Below are 12,725 nucleotides of genomic sequence, written 5' to 3'. Positions count from 1 at the left end.
GGGGGGGATATGTTCTATTACCTGGAACTGTAGCTGTGAGATATTATGACCCAAATTATGGAAGTGGAGGGGGATGGGTAACAACAGGTTCTTACAGCGGACCCTGCTCGAACAGATTTTTCAGCTTCTTTAGCAACTCCAGTATAGCATTTTCCTGCCGAGAACGGAGATAAGAGGAGGAAACTAATGTGCTTACTCTATAAGGTCAAGTTGTGATCTGGACTTTAGGTTAGTTATGTGCTATTTTGTGACCATGAATATGACGTGTTCTCTGGGCTTCTTCTTGATAACGTTGGCTGGGATCTTTTTGTAAGGCTGACAATTGATCGCGTTTCCTGAACCATTCTTAATTTCTCTTATGAGGAGCTTTAGTTGGAATTATTGTGGTTTCCTACAGCCATTAAAGCGAGCGTTTTGGTCTAGGTGTAAGATCTAGACTTAATCATGGACAAAAATGTTAATAAGTTCTAGATTTATTAAGTTATCTGCATTTTTTTTTTTACTAAGGATTTGAGATCTACTCCATTTGAAGAGATTAAGGTTTATGGGCCGAGCATATATCTCCTTGAGATTCTGCTTCTAGAGGCATGAGACATGTAGATCAGGAGAGCAGACTGTCAGTCATTACATGTCTCATACTGTTGACGCCCCCTTTCATTTACGGCTGGACTGAGTTTTCCCAAAAGGCTCACACCTTTCACATCATTATTATTATTTATTATTATAGCACTATTTATTCCATGGTGCTTTACATGTGAGGAGGGGTATACATAATAAAAAGTGCAATAATCTTGAACAATACAAATCACAACTGGTACAGGAGGAGAGAGGACCCTGCCCGCGAGGGCTCAGTATACAAGGAATGGGTGAAGATACAGTAGGTGAGGATAGAGCTGGTCGTGCAGTGGTTTGGTCGATCGGTGGTTACTGCAGGTTGTAGGCATGTCGGAAGAGGTGGGTCTTCAGGTTCTTTTTGAAGGTTTCGATGGTAGGCGAGAGTCTGATGTGTTGTGGTAGAGGGTTCCAGAGTAGGGGTGATGTGCGACAGAAATCTTGTATGCGATTGTGGGAAGAGGAGATAAGAGGGGAGTAGAGAAGGAGATCTTGTGAGGATCGGAGGTTGCGTGCAGGAAAGTACCGGGAGACGAGGTCACAGATGTATGGAGGAGACAGGTTGTGGATGGCTTTGTATGTCATGGTTAGGCTTTTGTACTGGGTCTCTGGGTAATGGGGAGCCAGTGAAGGGATTGACAGAGGGGAGAGGCCAGGGAATAGCGGGGTGACACGTGGATTAGTCGGGCAGCTGAGTTTAGAATAGATTGGAGGGGTGTGAGAGTGTTAGAGCGGAGGCCACAGAGCAGGAGGTTACAGTAGTCGAGGCGGGAGATGATGAAGGCATGGACTAGGGTTTTTGCAGATTCTTGGTTTAGGAATGTACAGATCCCTGAAATATTTTTGAGTTGAAGGTGGCAGGAAGTGGAAAGGGCTTGGATATGCGGTTTAAAGGAGAGATCAGTGTCAAGGATTACCCCGAGATAGCGAGCTAGTGGGACTGGGGACAGTGGGCAGCCATTTACTGTAATTGATAGGTTCGTTGGGGGGATCGTGTGAGATGGGGGGAAAGATGAATTCTGTTTTGTCCATGTTAAGTTTTAGAAATCTAGCGGAGAAGAAGGATGAAATAGCAGATAGACATTGAGGGATTCTGGTTAGTAGGGTGGTGATATCTGGTCCTGAGATGTAGATCTGTGTTTTGTCAGCATAGAGATGATGCTGAAAACCATGAGATTCTATGAGCTGTCCCAGGCCAAAAGTGTAAATGGAAAAGAGCAGGGGCCCTAGATCTGAACCTTGCGGGACTCCGACAGATAGGTGGCGAGGTGAGGAGGTGGTGTGTGATTGGGAGACGCTGAATGTCCGGTCAGTTAGGTATGATTAGATCCAGGATAGGGCCAAGTCTGTGATGCCAGGGAATGAGAGGATCCGCAGCAACAGGGAATGGTCCACTGTGTCAAAGGCAGAGGACAGGTCCAGGAGGAGGAAGATGGAGTAGTGTCGCTTGCTCTTGGCGGTTAATAGGTCATTGGTGACCTTAGTTAGGGTGGTTTCAGTCGAGTGGTATGACCGGAAGCCTGATTGTAAGCGGTCGAAGAGGGAGCAGGAAGAGAGATGGGAAGACAGTTCAAGATGGACGTGGTGTTCCAGTAGTTTTGAGGCATAGGGGAGAAGTGATATGGAGCGATAGCTCGATACAAAGGATGGGTCAAGAGAGGGCTTTTTGAGGATAGGTGTGATTGAGGCATGTTTAAAGCTTGAGGGGAAAACACCAGTTAGTGATAGGTTGAAGAGATGGGTTAGGGTTGGGATGAAGACTGTGGCGAGGTTTGGGATGAAGTGGGAAGGGATCGGGTCAAGTGCACAGGTGGTGAGATGCGATCTTGAGAGTAGAGTGGAGAGTCGATCTTCTGTAATGGTGGAGAAGTTGGTTTCAAAATCATATGGCAGAGTACAGGAGGGAATGCAGATGCTATTTTGGGGTGAATCTGTATAGTGAAAGGACGTCACAGCCTGGCAAAGACAAAAAGAAAGCCATAAAACACTGACGAAACTGTGCACAATATGTAGCACAGCAGTGAAGATGATTGTGTGAGGAACAGGCTGTTGGTTACCATCCTTCCACCCATAGTCCTGTATGTTTAGGTTACTTTGTCCATTACTAAGGTTGTATTTGTGTTAAGGAGCTTAAAGAGGGTTGGATACAGTCCTAGGGTATCTCAAAGGATTTAAAAGCTGAAGCCATCACTAAGCAATGAAATGGCTTCAGCCGGTGTAAAGAAACATGTGTAGGTCAACAACTTGTGTCAGATAGTCATATAACATATACACCATACAGATGCAGGTATTTGGCTAAAGATCTAAAAAGTTATAGCAGACCCAAACATCGGACCTTTGGCCATAGCAGGATTTTACTAATCTAATGGTAGGAAAAAAGACCAGAAAAGATTCCAGTACAAAAAACATATCGCTTCAAAGCATTGATTGAACGTTCAGGTGAATACATGCCGTAAAAACAGTGCCTTAAACTCAGTCCAAAGGTGTGTTGGCTGCACAATTACCCATCTAAAGTTTCGCCTCCTGTGCCTAGTCTAGGGCAGGGGTGGGGAATCTTTTTTTTTTTTTTTCTGCCAAGGGTCATTTAGATATTTATACCATCCTTCGGGGGCCGTACAAACTCCACCCACAAAGTACATTCTGACTCTGACACTGGTTTCAGGACGTAATCTTTCATTGCATGCCCTTCAATGTTCAGTAGTGAACACTGCGTGTGTGTGCTAACAGAGCAAGAAGAAATTAATGCGCTTGTGACAATCAAAATACAGCTCTTTGCCCAAGAATTCGGTCCCTGAAAATCTGCTTGAGGGCCTGATAAAAGGTCATCGAGGGCTGTAAATGGCCCTTGGGCCTTAGGTTCCCCACCCCTGGTCTAGGGTGTGTCTAGAGATCCCAGAGTACACATATTTTCAGGTAAATTTTAGGCTTTGCAAAACTTAAGAACAATTTGGTAAAGCTGGTGATTTCTATTTTCTAAAAAAAATGCTTTATGTCTAGCTTGAACAAGACCAATGTAGTATTTGCTAAGTAACGCTACTGTAGCTATTTTTCAGTTTATCATGCAATCACTTTTCTGATAATGCTGATGAGTGGGTTCTCTATATGTTAGAATTTGCGTAATTTGGCAAGTATTCTACGATCTTGTTTCGATCACAGAGCCATAATTTGACCACCTTATTTCATTGTGTGCACATTTTTTTCCCATGTATGCCAAGTATGTTTTTAGTATTTGAGTATAGTCTGAACACTGATGACGCCACAATATTACTTTTATACATTCAAGATATGATTCATTTCTTATAGTACATGATAGGTCATAATAAAAGTGATAAATCCGTTGCATTATTGAACTGCTAACCAAAATATTTCCTTGTTTTTCTGTTTGTGTTCAGATCTCAGACCACTGCCTGATGTAGCCATGACGGGAAACTGCACGCGGGAATGTACAGAATATGGACACTCTGATACTTGCTGGATGCCCGGCCAGCCATCCCCCAACCGCAGGCCCAAAAATGCCCTGAAGCTCTCCACTTTTGTGCCTTACCAAGACAAGGGGAGTCAAGAGCAGATTGGCAATGGAAACCCCAGAATTCCAGAGGACCGCATTGGAGGCAACAATAACAGCACCACCAAAATGGCCAACATCCAGCTGTTACCGACTTACAGTGCCTTTACCAGTAACAGCCATGAGCCATGTACGGACTCCCCTATGGAGGAAATCCCCCTAACCCAAACGGCTGATTTCCAGCACGCCACAACTCCTTCCTCCCAATCTGCCAAGAGGGAGATATACCTGTGAAATTCACTTTTTGGCATGGTTTGAACTGGGAGAGAAGGAAGAATTGGGAGATACAGACCTAAACCAGGCTAACTTTAAATGAAGGAGAACTATTGAGTGGAACTTAAAGATGTTTGCTTTATGGTCCATGCAACTGCTTCAAGGCCTATGCCTATTTTCATTTTTAGTGTTTTATTTTTTATTTTTTTTTGCTCAGTTTTCCATTTTTTTTTTTTTTAATTTTCTTATTTCCTATGTAAAATTTTAAACTGCCCTCTACATAGACAATTCATTATCGTAAAGGTCAGAACTGGATTTAGAGAGGGGAAGCACATTATTCTTTAAAAAAAATTAAGTTTTTATATTAAAAGGGAACTTGCGTTATGTTTCTCGGCCAAAGATGAGAAACCCTAAAGCAAAGGTGGACTTTATAAGCCATTGTGGTTTGTGTCTGAGATTCCTAAAGAAGGGTGTTCTTGGTGCTGTCATCTCTTCTGGTACATAGGTTGAATGTCCTCATTTATAGGAGAAATTACCGTCTTTGTGGTGAATGAATGACAGTTGGTAGAGGTTTTTTTTATTTTTGGTTAAACACTTGGCACTAGATTTAGTTCATGGTTCTTCTGCGCATATATATAAGTACATAGGCACATTCAGAGCCTCATACCTTCCCATTGGAAGTAAATCTTAAGGTTCTGCTCAGGTACTTTAGTATCTGTTCTGGTAGACTGGTGTCAAACATTACCCAAAGTTTCGTCTCATACATGGTACTAAGGTCCTTTCGACGTAAATTTCAATAAAATGTTATAGAAATATTTTTGATAATCAATCTATTAAGGTAATAATTTTTTGTTTTTCCCAAAATTTTACTACTTAAAAATGGCATGCAGACTTTGTGAGTTTGTCATCCATGCGGAGATTCATCAATTGAATGATTCCTGCTCTTTAAGCTCAGTTTAGTTAAAAGGGTATCGCACCTGAAGTTCTTTTAGAATACAGTTCATGTACTGTCACCTTTTTTTTTTAATCAACATTTACCGTACTGCATGCTATTGCTAAAATGTAAGGAATGCTCCTCCTCGAGGAAAAATCGATGGAGTTAGGCAAATGCCCAAGGATTCTCCCTTAGGCTTTGGTTCACAACCACGGTTTGAAGGTGTCTAGTAATCTTGTGAAATATCTGGTGTCAATTAATGTCCTTAGGTTAAAAAAAAATGGGGGGATATTCTATACCAAAGGTGCCAACTGAATGAGTACGGATGATTGCAAAAGGACAGCCTGATGGGGACCAAACTGTAATTTATCTGCATATCCAACTCATCAATAACAGGGTAAGCTGCGAGTTTGACTGGCCGTTTCATGTAGACTTCTGTAAATACAATCCCTTTGAATGAATATTAAGTCTGCTTGACTTCCGCTTTTATCGTTGCAAGAATCCCTTTTTATTTTCTTTTTTTCTGTTTGCTTTTATTTATTGTAATTTAATTTTTGACTACACTCTGCCAAATGGCCCACAGCCGGTTGGGTTTTGTTTTTGGTTCCAGCATGTAGGCTGGTGTATTCAGTGGCATTACTTTTCCTATTTAATGGGAGAGCGAAAACCTTAAAACCAGAGTAGAAAGGTTAAGTTCCATGTGTATATCTCTGTAATACATACTAATTTGCACATAATCTGCCGAGATTTTCGAAGTCAAAAGTTGCTCCTATTTGTCATAACTCTTCGACTGTAAATTGCACCACGAGCTCTGATCTGACAAGTTTTGATCTTTCGGGGGGTTTTTTTTAGCTAAACTTTACCATTTGGTGATTCTACAATGTGTTTTGGCAGAAGCAGTAACCAATTTAATAAAATGAAGGTTTGGTATCCTACGAGGGGGATGTATAAATGCGGCACTCGTATGCCAAGCTACTTTTAGAGGGTTGGGTTGCTACAGTTATTCTTTTTTTTGTCCCATTTTAATACACTGAGTGCATGGAGAAGAGAACTTGGAATGCTTTGTATTTGACTAATGGTATTTAAAGGATGTATATCTTCATTTCTTCCTTACAACAAATGGCATAATAATGATCCATACTGTTTGGTGCCACAGGAGCGATTTGTTAAATAAAAATGTAAAAAGCCCGGATTCCTACTGTTATAAAATATTGTATTAGCAGGTATAAGGTAACCTCCACCTGACGTGTGCCATCTGTCCATGTCACCGGATATTCCTACTTTGCTTCAATTGTGTACTTCCTTTTCTTTTATGTTTCTTTTCATGCAATATATAATGCTATTCACTACTGTCTTATGAAACAATATGTTGGTGTTCAATTTTTGGTGAAAAATTTGAAAATAACAGGGAAAAAAAAAGTATTATGAACAACCAGTGTCTGTTGGGCTGTTGAGTTCAGGTCAGGAGATCCACATTCGGCCTGCACCTTATGGTCTGCACCTGGAACGTGAATGTGAACCTTTTCGTATCATGTTGTTTTAGCTCCAATATTCTGTGCTGATTTTGTGATATAACCAGGGTTCCTTTCTAATACTTTACTAAAAATTTGTCTTATTTCCTTCACACAGCCATAATTAAATGTAAAAGTTCTGAGCTCCCAAAGCCTTGGTGAAGCTCAGAAATTACTTGCACGTTGTTAAACGATTGAATCTAATGTACTAGCCCAACATATTGGGTTCATTTAGTGGTAGCTAAAAGCAGACTGAAATGTATTACTTATGGCTCGGTTTACATCCTTATTTGTCAATTTCATTGTTCTGCTCTATCGTAGAAGTAGAACAGTAAAAATGGTGGAGGACTGGATATGTCACATGACAGACACCAAGGGTGCCCAGTGGACCACATTATTGTATTGTATAATGGTGTCCATTGAGTTCAAGCATGGTGTCCATAATTTTTCCTAAGACTCTTGGATTTGGAGCAAAGTAATAAAGAAAAAAAATGTGCCGTGACCATATTTATACATTTTTTCAAGAGTGGACCTTCACTTTTACCATTTTAGGTTAATGTTGAATATAATAGGATAGTTTGCTTTATAACACAACTGTATATCCTATAATAACTCTCCCATAGACTTGAACATGATCAAAGATTCAGGACATGAACACAAGCAGAAGTTTTCAGTCCCTTTTTACACTTGGTATTTTCTCAATGTTTTATCTTTTAAGCTAGTTTCCCACCTCCACAATTCACTGTCCTTGTGGACCTAGAAGTTTAGACTGTCTGTGGGGTCTCCTGACCCCCAACTCACCAATCTAATGTATGTTTTTGAAGCTGTTGAGTTTAGGACAGCAGGCACGCGATCTGTGTAGGGAATGTGAATTTCGGTAGTGTGAACCTGCCGTAGAGTATTTTTTTTTTGTTTGTTTGGGTTTTTTTTCAAATACAATAGAAGTAGCCATTTTTTAAATTGCAGCTCCAACTACAAGCCATAGATGATACTACCTGAATTTTAAAAGCAACGCTATGTAAAGGTACAATGCCGGACTTTCCAAATCATGTAGTTGCTTGGTGTACATTTCCAGGTTTGTTTCTTGGCGTCACTTAAGAAATTTTGATGGTTTAACGCCATCTAACTGGAACCAATATTTAATTTTAACTTCACCTACTCAGTAGGCTCCTCAAGAGGATATGGGACTCGATGTAAGTGAATTGGTGAGGAAGGCTCCTGTGGAGCGTAGATGCATGATGGGCGTCATCAATGGCCTTTCGGACATTGCTTTGTGCCTTATGCCTCAGTGATGTCACTGGGTCATAACTTAATTTTGCTTAGGTCTCTCTTTTGACACTTTGGGTTTTTGGGTGTTCTTACAGGAGAAAAATGGTCCAATAGATGTTCAACAATAATCCAGACATCAAGATTTTGTTTCTCGTGCTTCCTTAACCCTATGTCTTCGGCAGCACAGGGTTACATTTCCATCATGATCTCCCAGCAGCTGTTTTCTATAAAACTAATTTCTCATTAGCACATCGCCAATCTGGAATGCTTTGCTTTCTACCCGCTGCTCTGTTCTAGCCATTGTTTATCTCTGTTCAGCTTAGAGACCTGTAGGAGAATGGAAGATTGACAGTTTTTGCTTTGCTAGTGAGGGGTGACTGTGTCAGAGCTGTGCTACGCTCCCACATGATCTAATATGACATCCCTAAAACACATTTCTGTCTGGGTAGGTTCTTAATTATCCACTCCTGTCTCCCATTCACTTGCTATCTAATTCCTCACTCACCTCCTCTCACCTCGGCATTTTCTGCATTGCACTTCAGGACACCCGCTGCTCTTGCACGTATAATTGTTGCTGCATTTTTAATGTGGGTGAGATCTTGTTTGCAAAGAGTCTATTTTCGTGGCGCAATCATTCTTGACATTTTATGCACAATATGTAGAGTCAGTTTGGACAGCTCGGGTGTCTGACGCATTTTGCCACCTTTAGAATATGACAGCTGTCAACGAAAAAAAAAAACTGCTTGGCCAAATAAGTAGTACACTTGATATAGTCTTCCGTGCTAGAAGAAACTTTTAAATGGATGAGTATGATGGGACATTTTAGCTTGTATACTGTAATGTAACACTGCAGTCCTCATCACAAAAGGCCTTTTGTTTCCCATGCCAGATAAGTACATCACAGATTTCCTGTGGGGTCAAACATTAGGAGGTAAAACAATTGCCTATTGTAAGGAAATGGCTATTTATGTTTACTCAACGTCGTCATTTGAGGTGTAATAGAGTTCTTACCACTGCATGTTCATCTAAAGGTACCGTCACACTCAGCGACGCTGCAGCGATATACACAACGAGCCGATCGCTGGAGCGTCGCTGTTTAGGTCGCTGTAGAGACTTCAAACACAGCAGCTCCAGAACGATGCAGGAGCGATCCAGTGACGTAACGGCGACTCACCTATCGTTCTCGCTGGTTGTTGGCTCCATGTAAAACGTTGCTGGCATCGTTGCTTTTGATGTCAAACACGACGATACACGCTGACCTGATGACCAAATAAAGTTCTGGACTGCTAGCTCCGACCAGCGATATCACAGCGGGATCCAGATCGCTGCTGCGTGTCAAACACAACGAGATCGCTATCCAGGACGCTGCAACGTCACGGATCGTTGTCGTTCTCGTTGCAAAGTTGCTGAGTGTGACGGTACCTTTAGGCTACTTTCACACATCAGGTTTTTTGCATCAGGCACAATCCAGCAAATGTTGGAAAAACCGGATCTGGCGCAGATTGTCAAAAACTGATGCGACGGATCTGTTTTTTCGACGGATCCGGCAAGCATATCTAGATTATTGGATAAAAAAAATTGGAGCATGTTCAGTTTAAAAAAGCGGAATCCGGCGCCGGAATCCGTCATTTTCCGGATCCGGCACCTTCCAGCTCTCATAGGCTTCCATTCTAGCAAACAGCTGGAAGCGCCGGAGACCAAAAAAAATGTTTTTTCCAGAAACCGGAAACAGCAGATTTGCCGGATCCGTCAAAAACCGGGACGAAACGCAATGTCATCCGGCACTAATGCAAGTCTATGGGAAAAAAAAATGAATCCGGTGGCAACATTCGCCGAATCCGTTTTTTTTTTTTTTTTTAATTTAGCCGGATTTAGCCTGACAGCGAAAACCTGGAGTGTGAAAGTAGCCTAAGTGAAAGAATAGGTTTTGGACTATCTGGTGATGGGAGGGTAATTATTTGCATGCCATAAGTCATTGTACCCAAGTTTCATGGTGCTTGCAAGCTATTTACTGTAGTTTTATAGTGTTGAGTGTCTGACCTAGCGAAGTCTAACCTGAACACTGTTTTTTTTTTTTTTTTTTGAGGGGGGGTGAGTCTTTTTACATGGAAGCATTATGTGCATGGACCTTAGCTTTGGGTCCGTAGGCAACAAAAAGTATCATTCTACCAGGTAGTTGAGGCTTAGATAAGATTTGGACTAAAGGTGCAACGATATGTAGATGACCTCTTTGGCTTAACTGGATATATACAAGAAAGGAATTTAAAAAAAAAAAATCAGTGCTGTAATTTCCCATCTCTGTATGAATGTGTAACATACAATCTAGCATTGTTGCATAAATGCACAGTTCTAATCTGTGTTGCTTCCCAAATTTTTGCAAATGGTAATACGGTATGTCAAAAATGTAGACTAATCCGAACGTGCATAATGGATCTCTTATTTGTACACCATATTGATTTAATTGTCCGATCCTGTTTTTCTTTAATTGTATGTGCAATATGAGAGCAGGTCATTGCTCCTATTATAAAGACTTTCTAGCATTTTAAGCCTGCGCTATGACAACTCAAGGCATTTACTTTCCGAGGGCAAAAACCAAAGGTTAAAATTCGGTCATGATGGTAAAATTGGTTCTCCGATGGCTACATTTGGCAGAGTAGTCTGGGTTTTTCCCCAACTTCGCATTCTGTATCACATTTAAGAAAAAGGGTGTATAAAAGAAAAATAATCAAAGCCTGTTTTTAGATTTTTAGTGTTGATTCTATTTGCCTCCTGACATATTGCGGTATCGGCAATGTCCACCAATGGAAAGGGGCTAACACAAAAAATTTAATTTACCTGCTTGTGATGCTGCCTTGTTTTGTACAGTTTTATGTACATGAAAGTGTTGCTTTTTAATATAAACCTTTAAAGAAATCTATATATAGATATATAATAAAAAAAATCCCACACAAAAAAAAAAACCTTGACTGAAAATATAATGGCAAAGTATGTAACTATTTTTACGATGGGTAAATTAATATGTATAATCAGAAGCTATCGTTGAAGTTTTCTCGATTTCTAAGTATTTGATGTATTTTCCCAAGTTATCCTTAACTTTGACCTTTTCTCTCTGGGAAGTTATTTTTTTTTTCTATCTACCCATTTTTAATTTCATATGAATTTTTTTATTTATATAATTTTATTTTAACTCCCAATTTATTAATCCTGTGAGCACAATCATATTTTTTTTGTTTAGTTTTATTTTTGTTTTCAGTTTTTAAATTGTTTCAGCATGGCAAGAATTAAACAAATTTGTGATCTGTCTATTACCGTTTTTACTTTTCAGATACATGAAAATCTTTCTGTTCTGTTTGCGGAGCTGTCAAATAAAGAACTCCATTGTAATTATAATCCCAACGTCTCACAATGACTCGGATAATGTGTCAATCCTTGTGTATATCTGGTGATTTTTACATAAAATGATGGTTACACTCAAGATGAGCGGATTTTTAATGAGAATTTTGGGGGAATATGTAGTCTTCTACAGCCTTATAATAAGGGTTATGAAGTTCAATTTCTTCTAATGTAATTTGGGAAATCGCCTTTCAACAAATCCCATCAGTGGTGAACGAGGAATTGGGACTTTGATCCAGCTCGCCAGTATAGCATCATACTCTTGTATGGTTAGTAAAATATATCAACTTTAGACCCAGATAATTTTTTTTGTCATTAGCGATGAGTGGACGTGCTCAGATAGTTATCCACGCATGCTCGAGTGGTAACAGTGTCTTTGGCCGTGCTCAAAAAATGTTCGAGTCCCCGCGGCTGCATGTCTCGCGACTGTTCGACAGTCACAACACATGCAAGGATTGCCTAACGAACAACTGTCAAACAGCCGAGAGACACGCAGGTACGGGAACTCAAACATATTTTTCGAACACGTCGAAGACACTCGTTTAGCACCTGAGCATGCTCGGATAACCTTATCCAAGCAAGTTCGCTCATCACTAGTCATCATCACCTCAGAGTTTAACCACGCAACTTTTTTTTCCCATTTGATTTCCAAGAGTCGTAACATTTTTTTTGTGCTCTTTACTTTGTTTTATTTTATTTATTTATATAGTTCTCTCTTCAGTCTTAATTTATTGGTTGGCTTTCGTCAATAATTTTTTGAGGAAAAAGAATACAAAAACAGAAATTCCGAAATTGTTTTATGCATTTTTTTTCTTTTATCCAGTCAAGACATCCTGCTTTTTTCTTAAGAAATGGGATCAAAACCGTGAATGGTGAAAAATGACTTTGTACTTTGGCTTGTCAGTAGACGTGTAAAACATATGTTTTACTCTGCAACAAATGTGCATGGAAGACATCCACAGCAGTGATGAAAACGAACGCCCTAAAGAGGGTGGAGGTAATGTCACAAAGAGCAAAGGGGCCTGATGATCTATACCTTCCACCCTCTTTCTGTGACCCTAGGCCATGTTCAATATTTGGTCAGTATTTTACAAATACGGATATAAAATACTGACCAAGTGAACATGGCCTTAGGTCTTTTAACTACCTTCTTATTTGCAAACAATACAGTTCTTTGGAGGGTAGTGTTAGTGTAGAAAAGAGGATGGGACCAACCAGGACTAGACAC

At 40.3% G+C, this 12,725-nt stretch overlaps 1 protein-coding gene across 11 annotated transcripts in view; it reads left to right on the top strand.

The window, feature by feature from the left end:
• Positions 1-11,494, top strand: part of PCDH1 (protocadherin 1) — a 236,433-nt gene extending 224,939 nt beyond the window's left edge. For 10 of the 11 annotated variants that reach the window (XM_069763623.1, XM_069763619.1, XM_069763616.1 and 7 more), the window contains one exon: positions 4,005-11,494. In XM_069763623.1, coding sequence (XP_069619724.1) covers positions 4,005-4,411 — 407 coding nt within the window. In that variant the 3' untranslated portion in view covers positions 4,412-11,494. The remainder of the gene's footprint in view (positions 1-4,004) is intronic. The other variant, XM_069763627.1, reaches the window with a different exon arrangement.
• The last annotated feature ends 1,231 nt before the right edge of the window (positions 11,495-12,725 follow it).

The sequence above is a fragment of the Ranitomeya imitator genome, chromosome 4 (genome assembly GCF_032444005.1).
Source record: "Ranitomeya imitator isolate aRanImi1 chromosome 4, aRanImi1.pri, whole genome shotgun sequence".
NCBI classification, from domain to species: Eukaryota; Metazoa; Chordata; class Amphibia; order Anura; family Dendrobatidae; genus Ranitomeya; species Ranitomeya imitator.
Note: the sequence above shows the minus strand (reverse complement) of the source record. Positions and strands in the feature narration are given on the sequence as shown.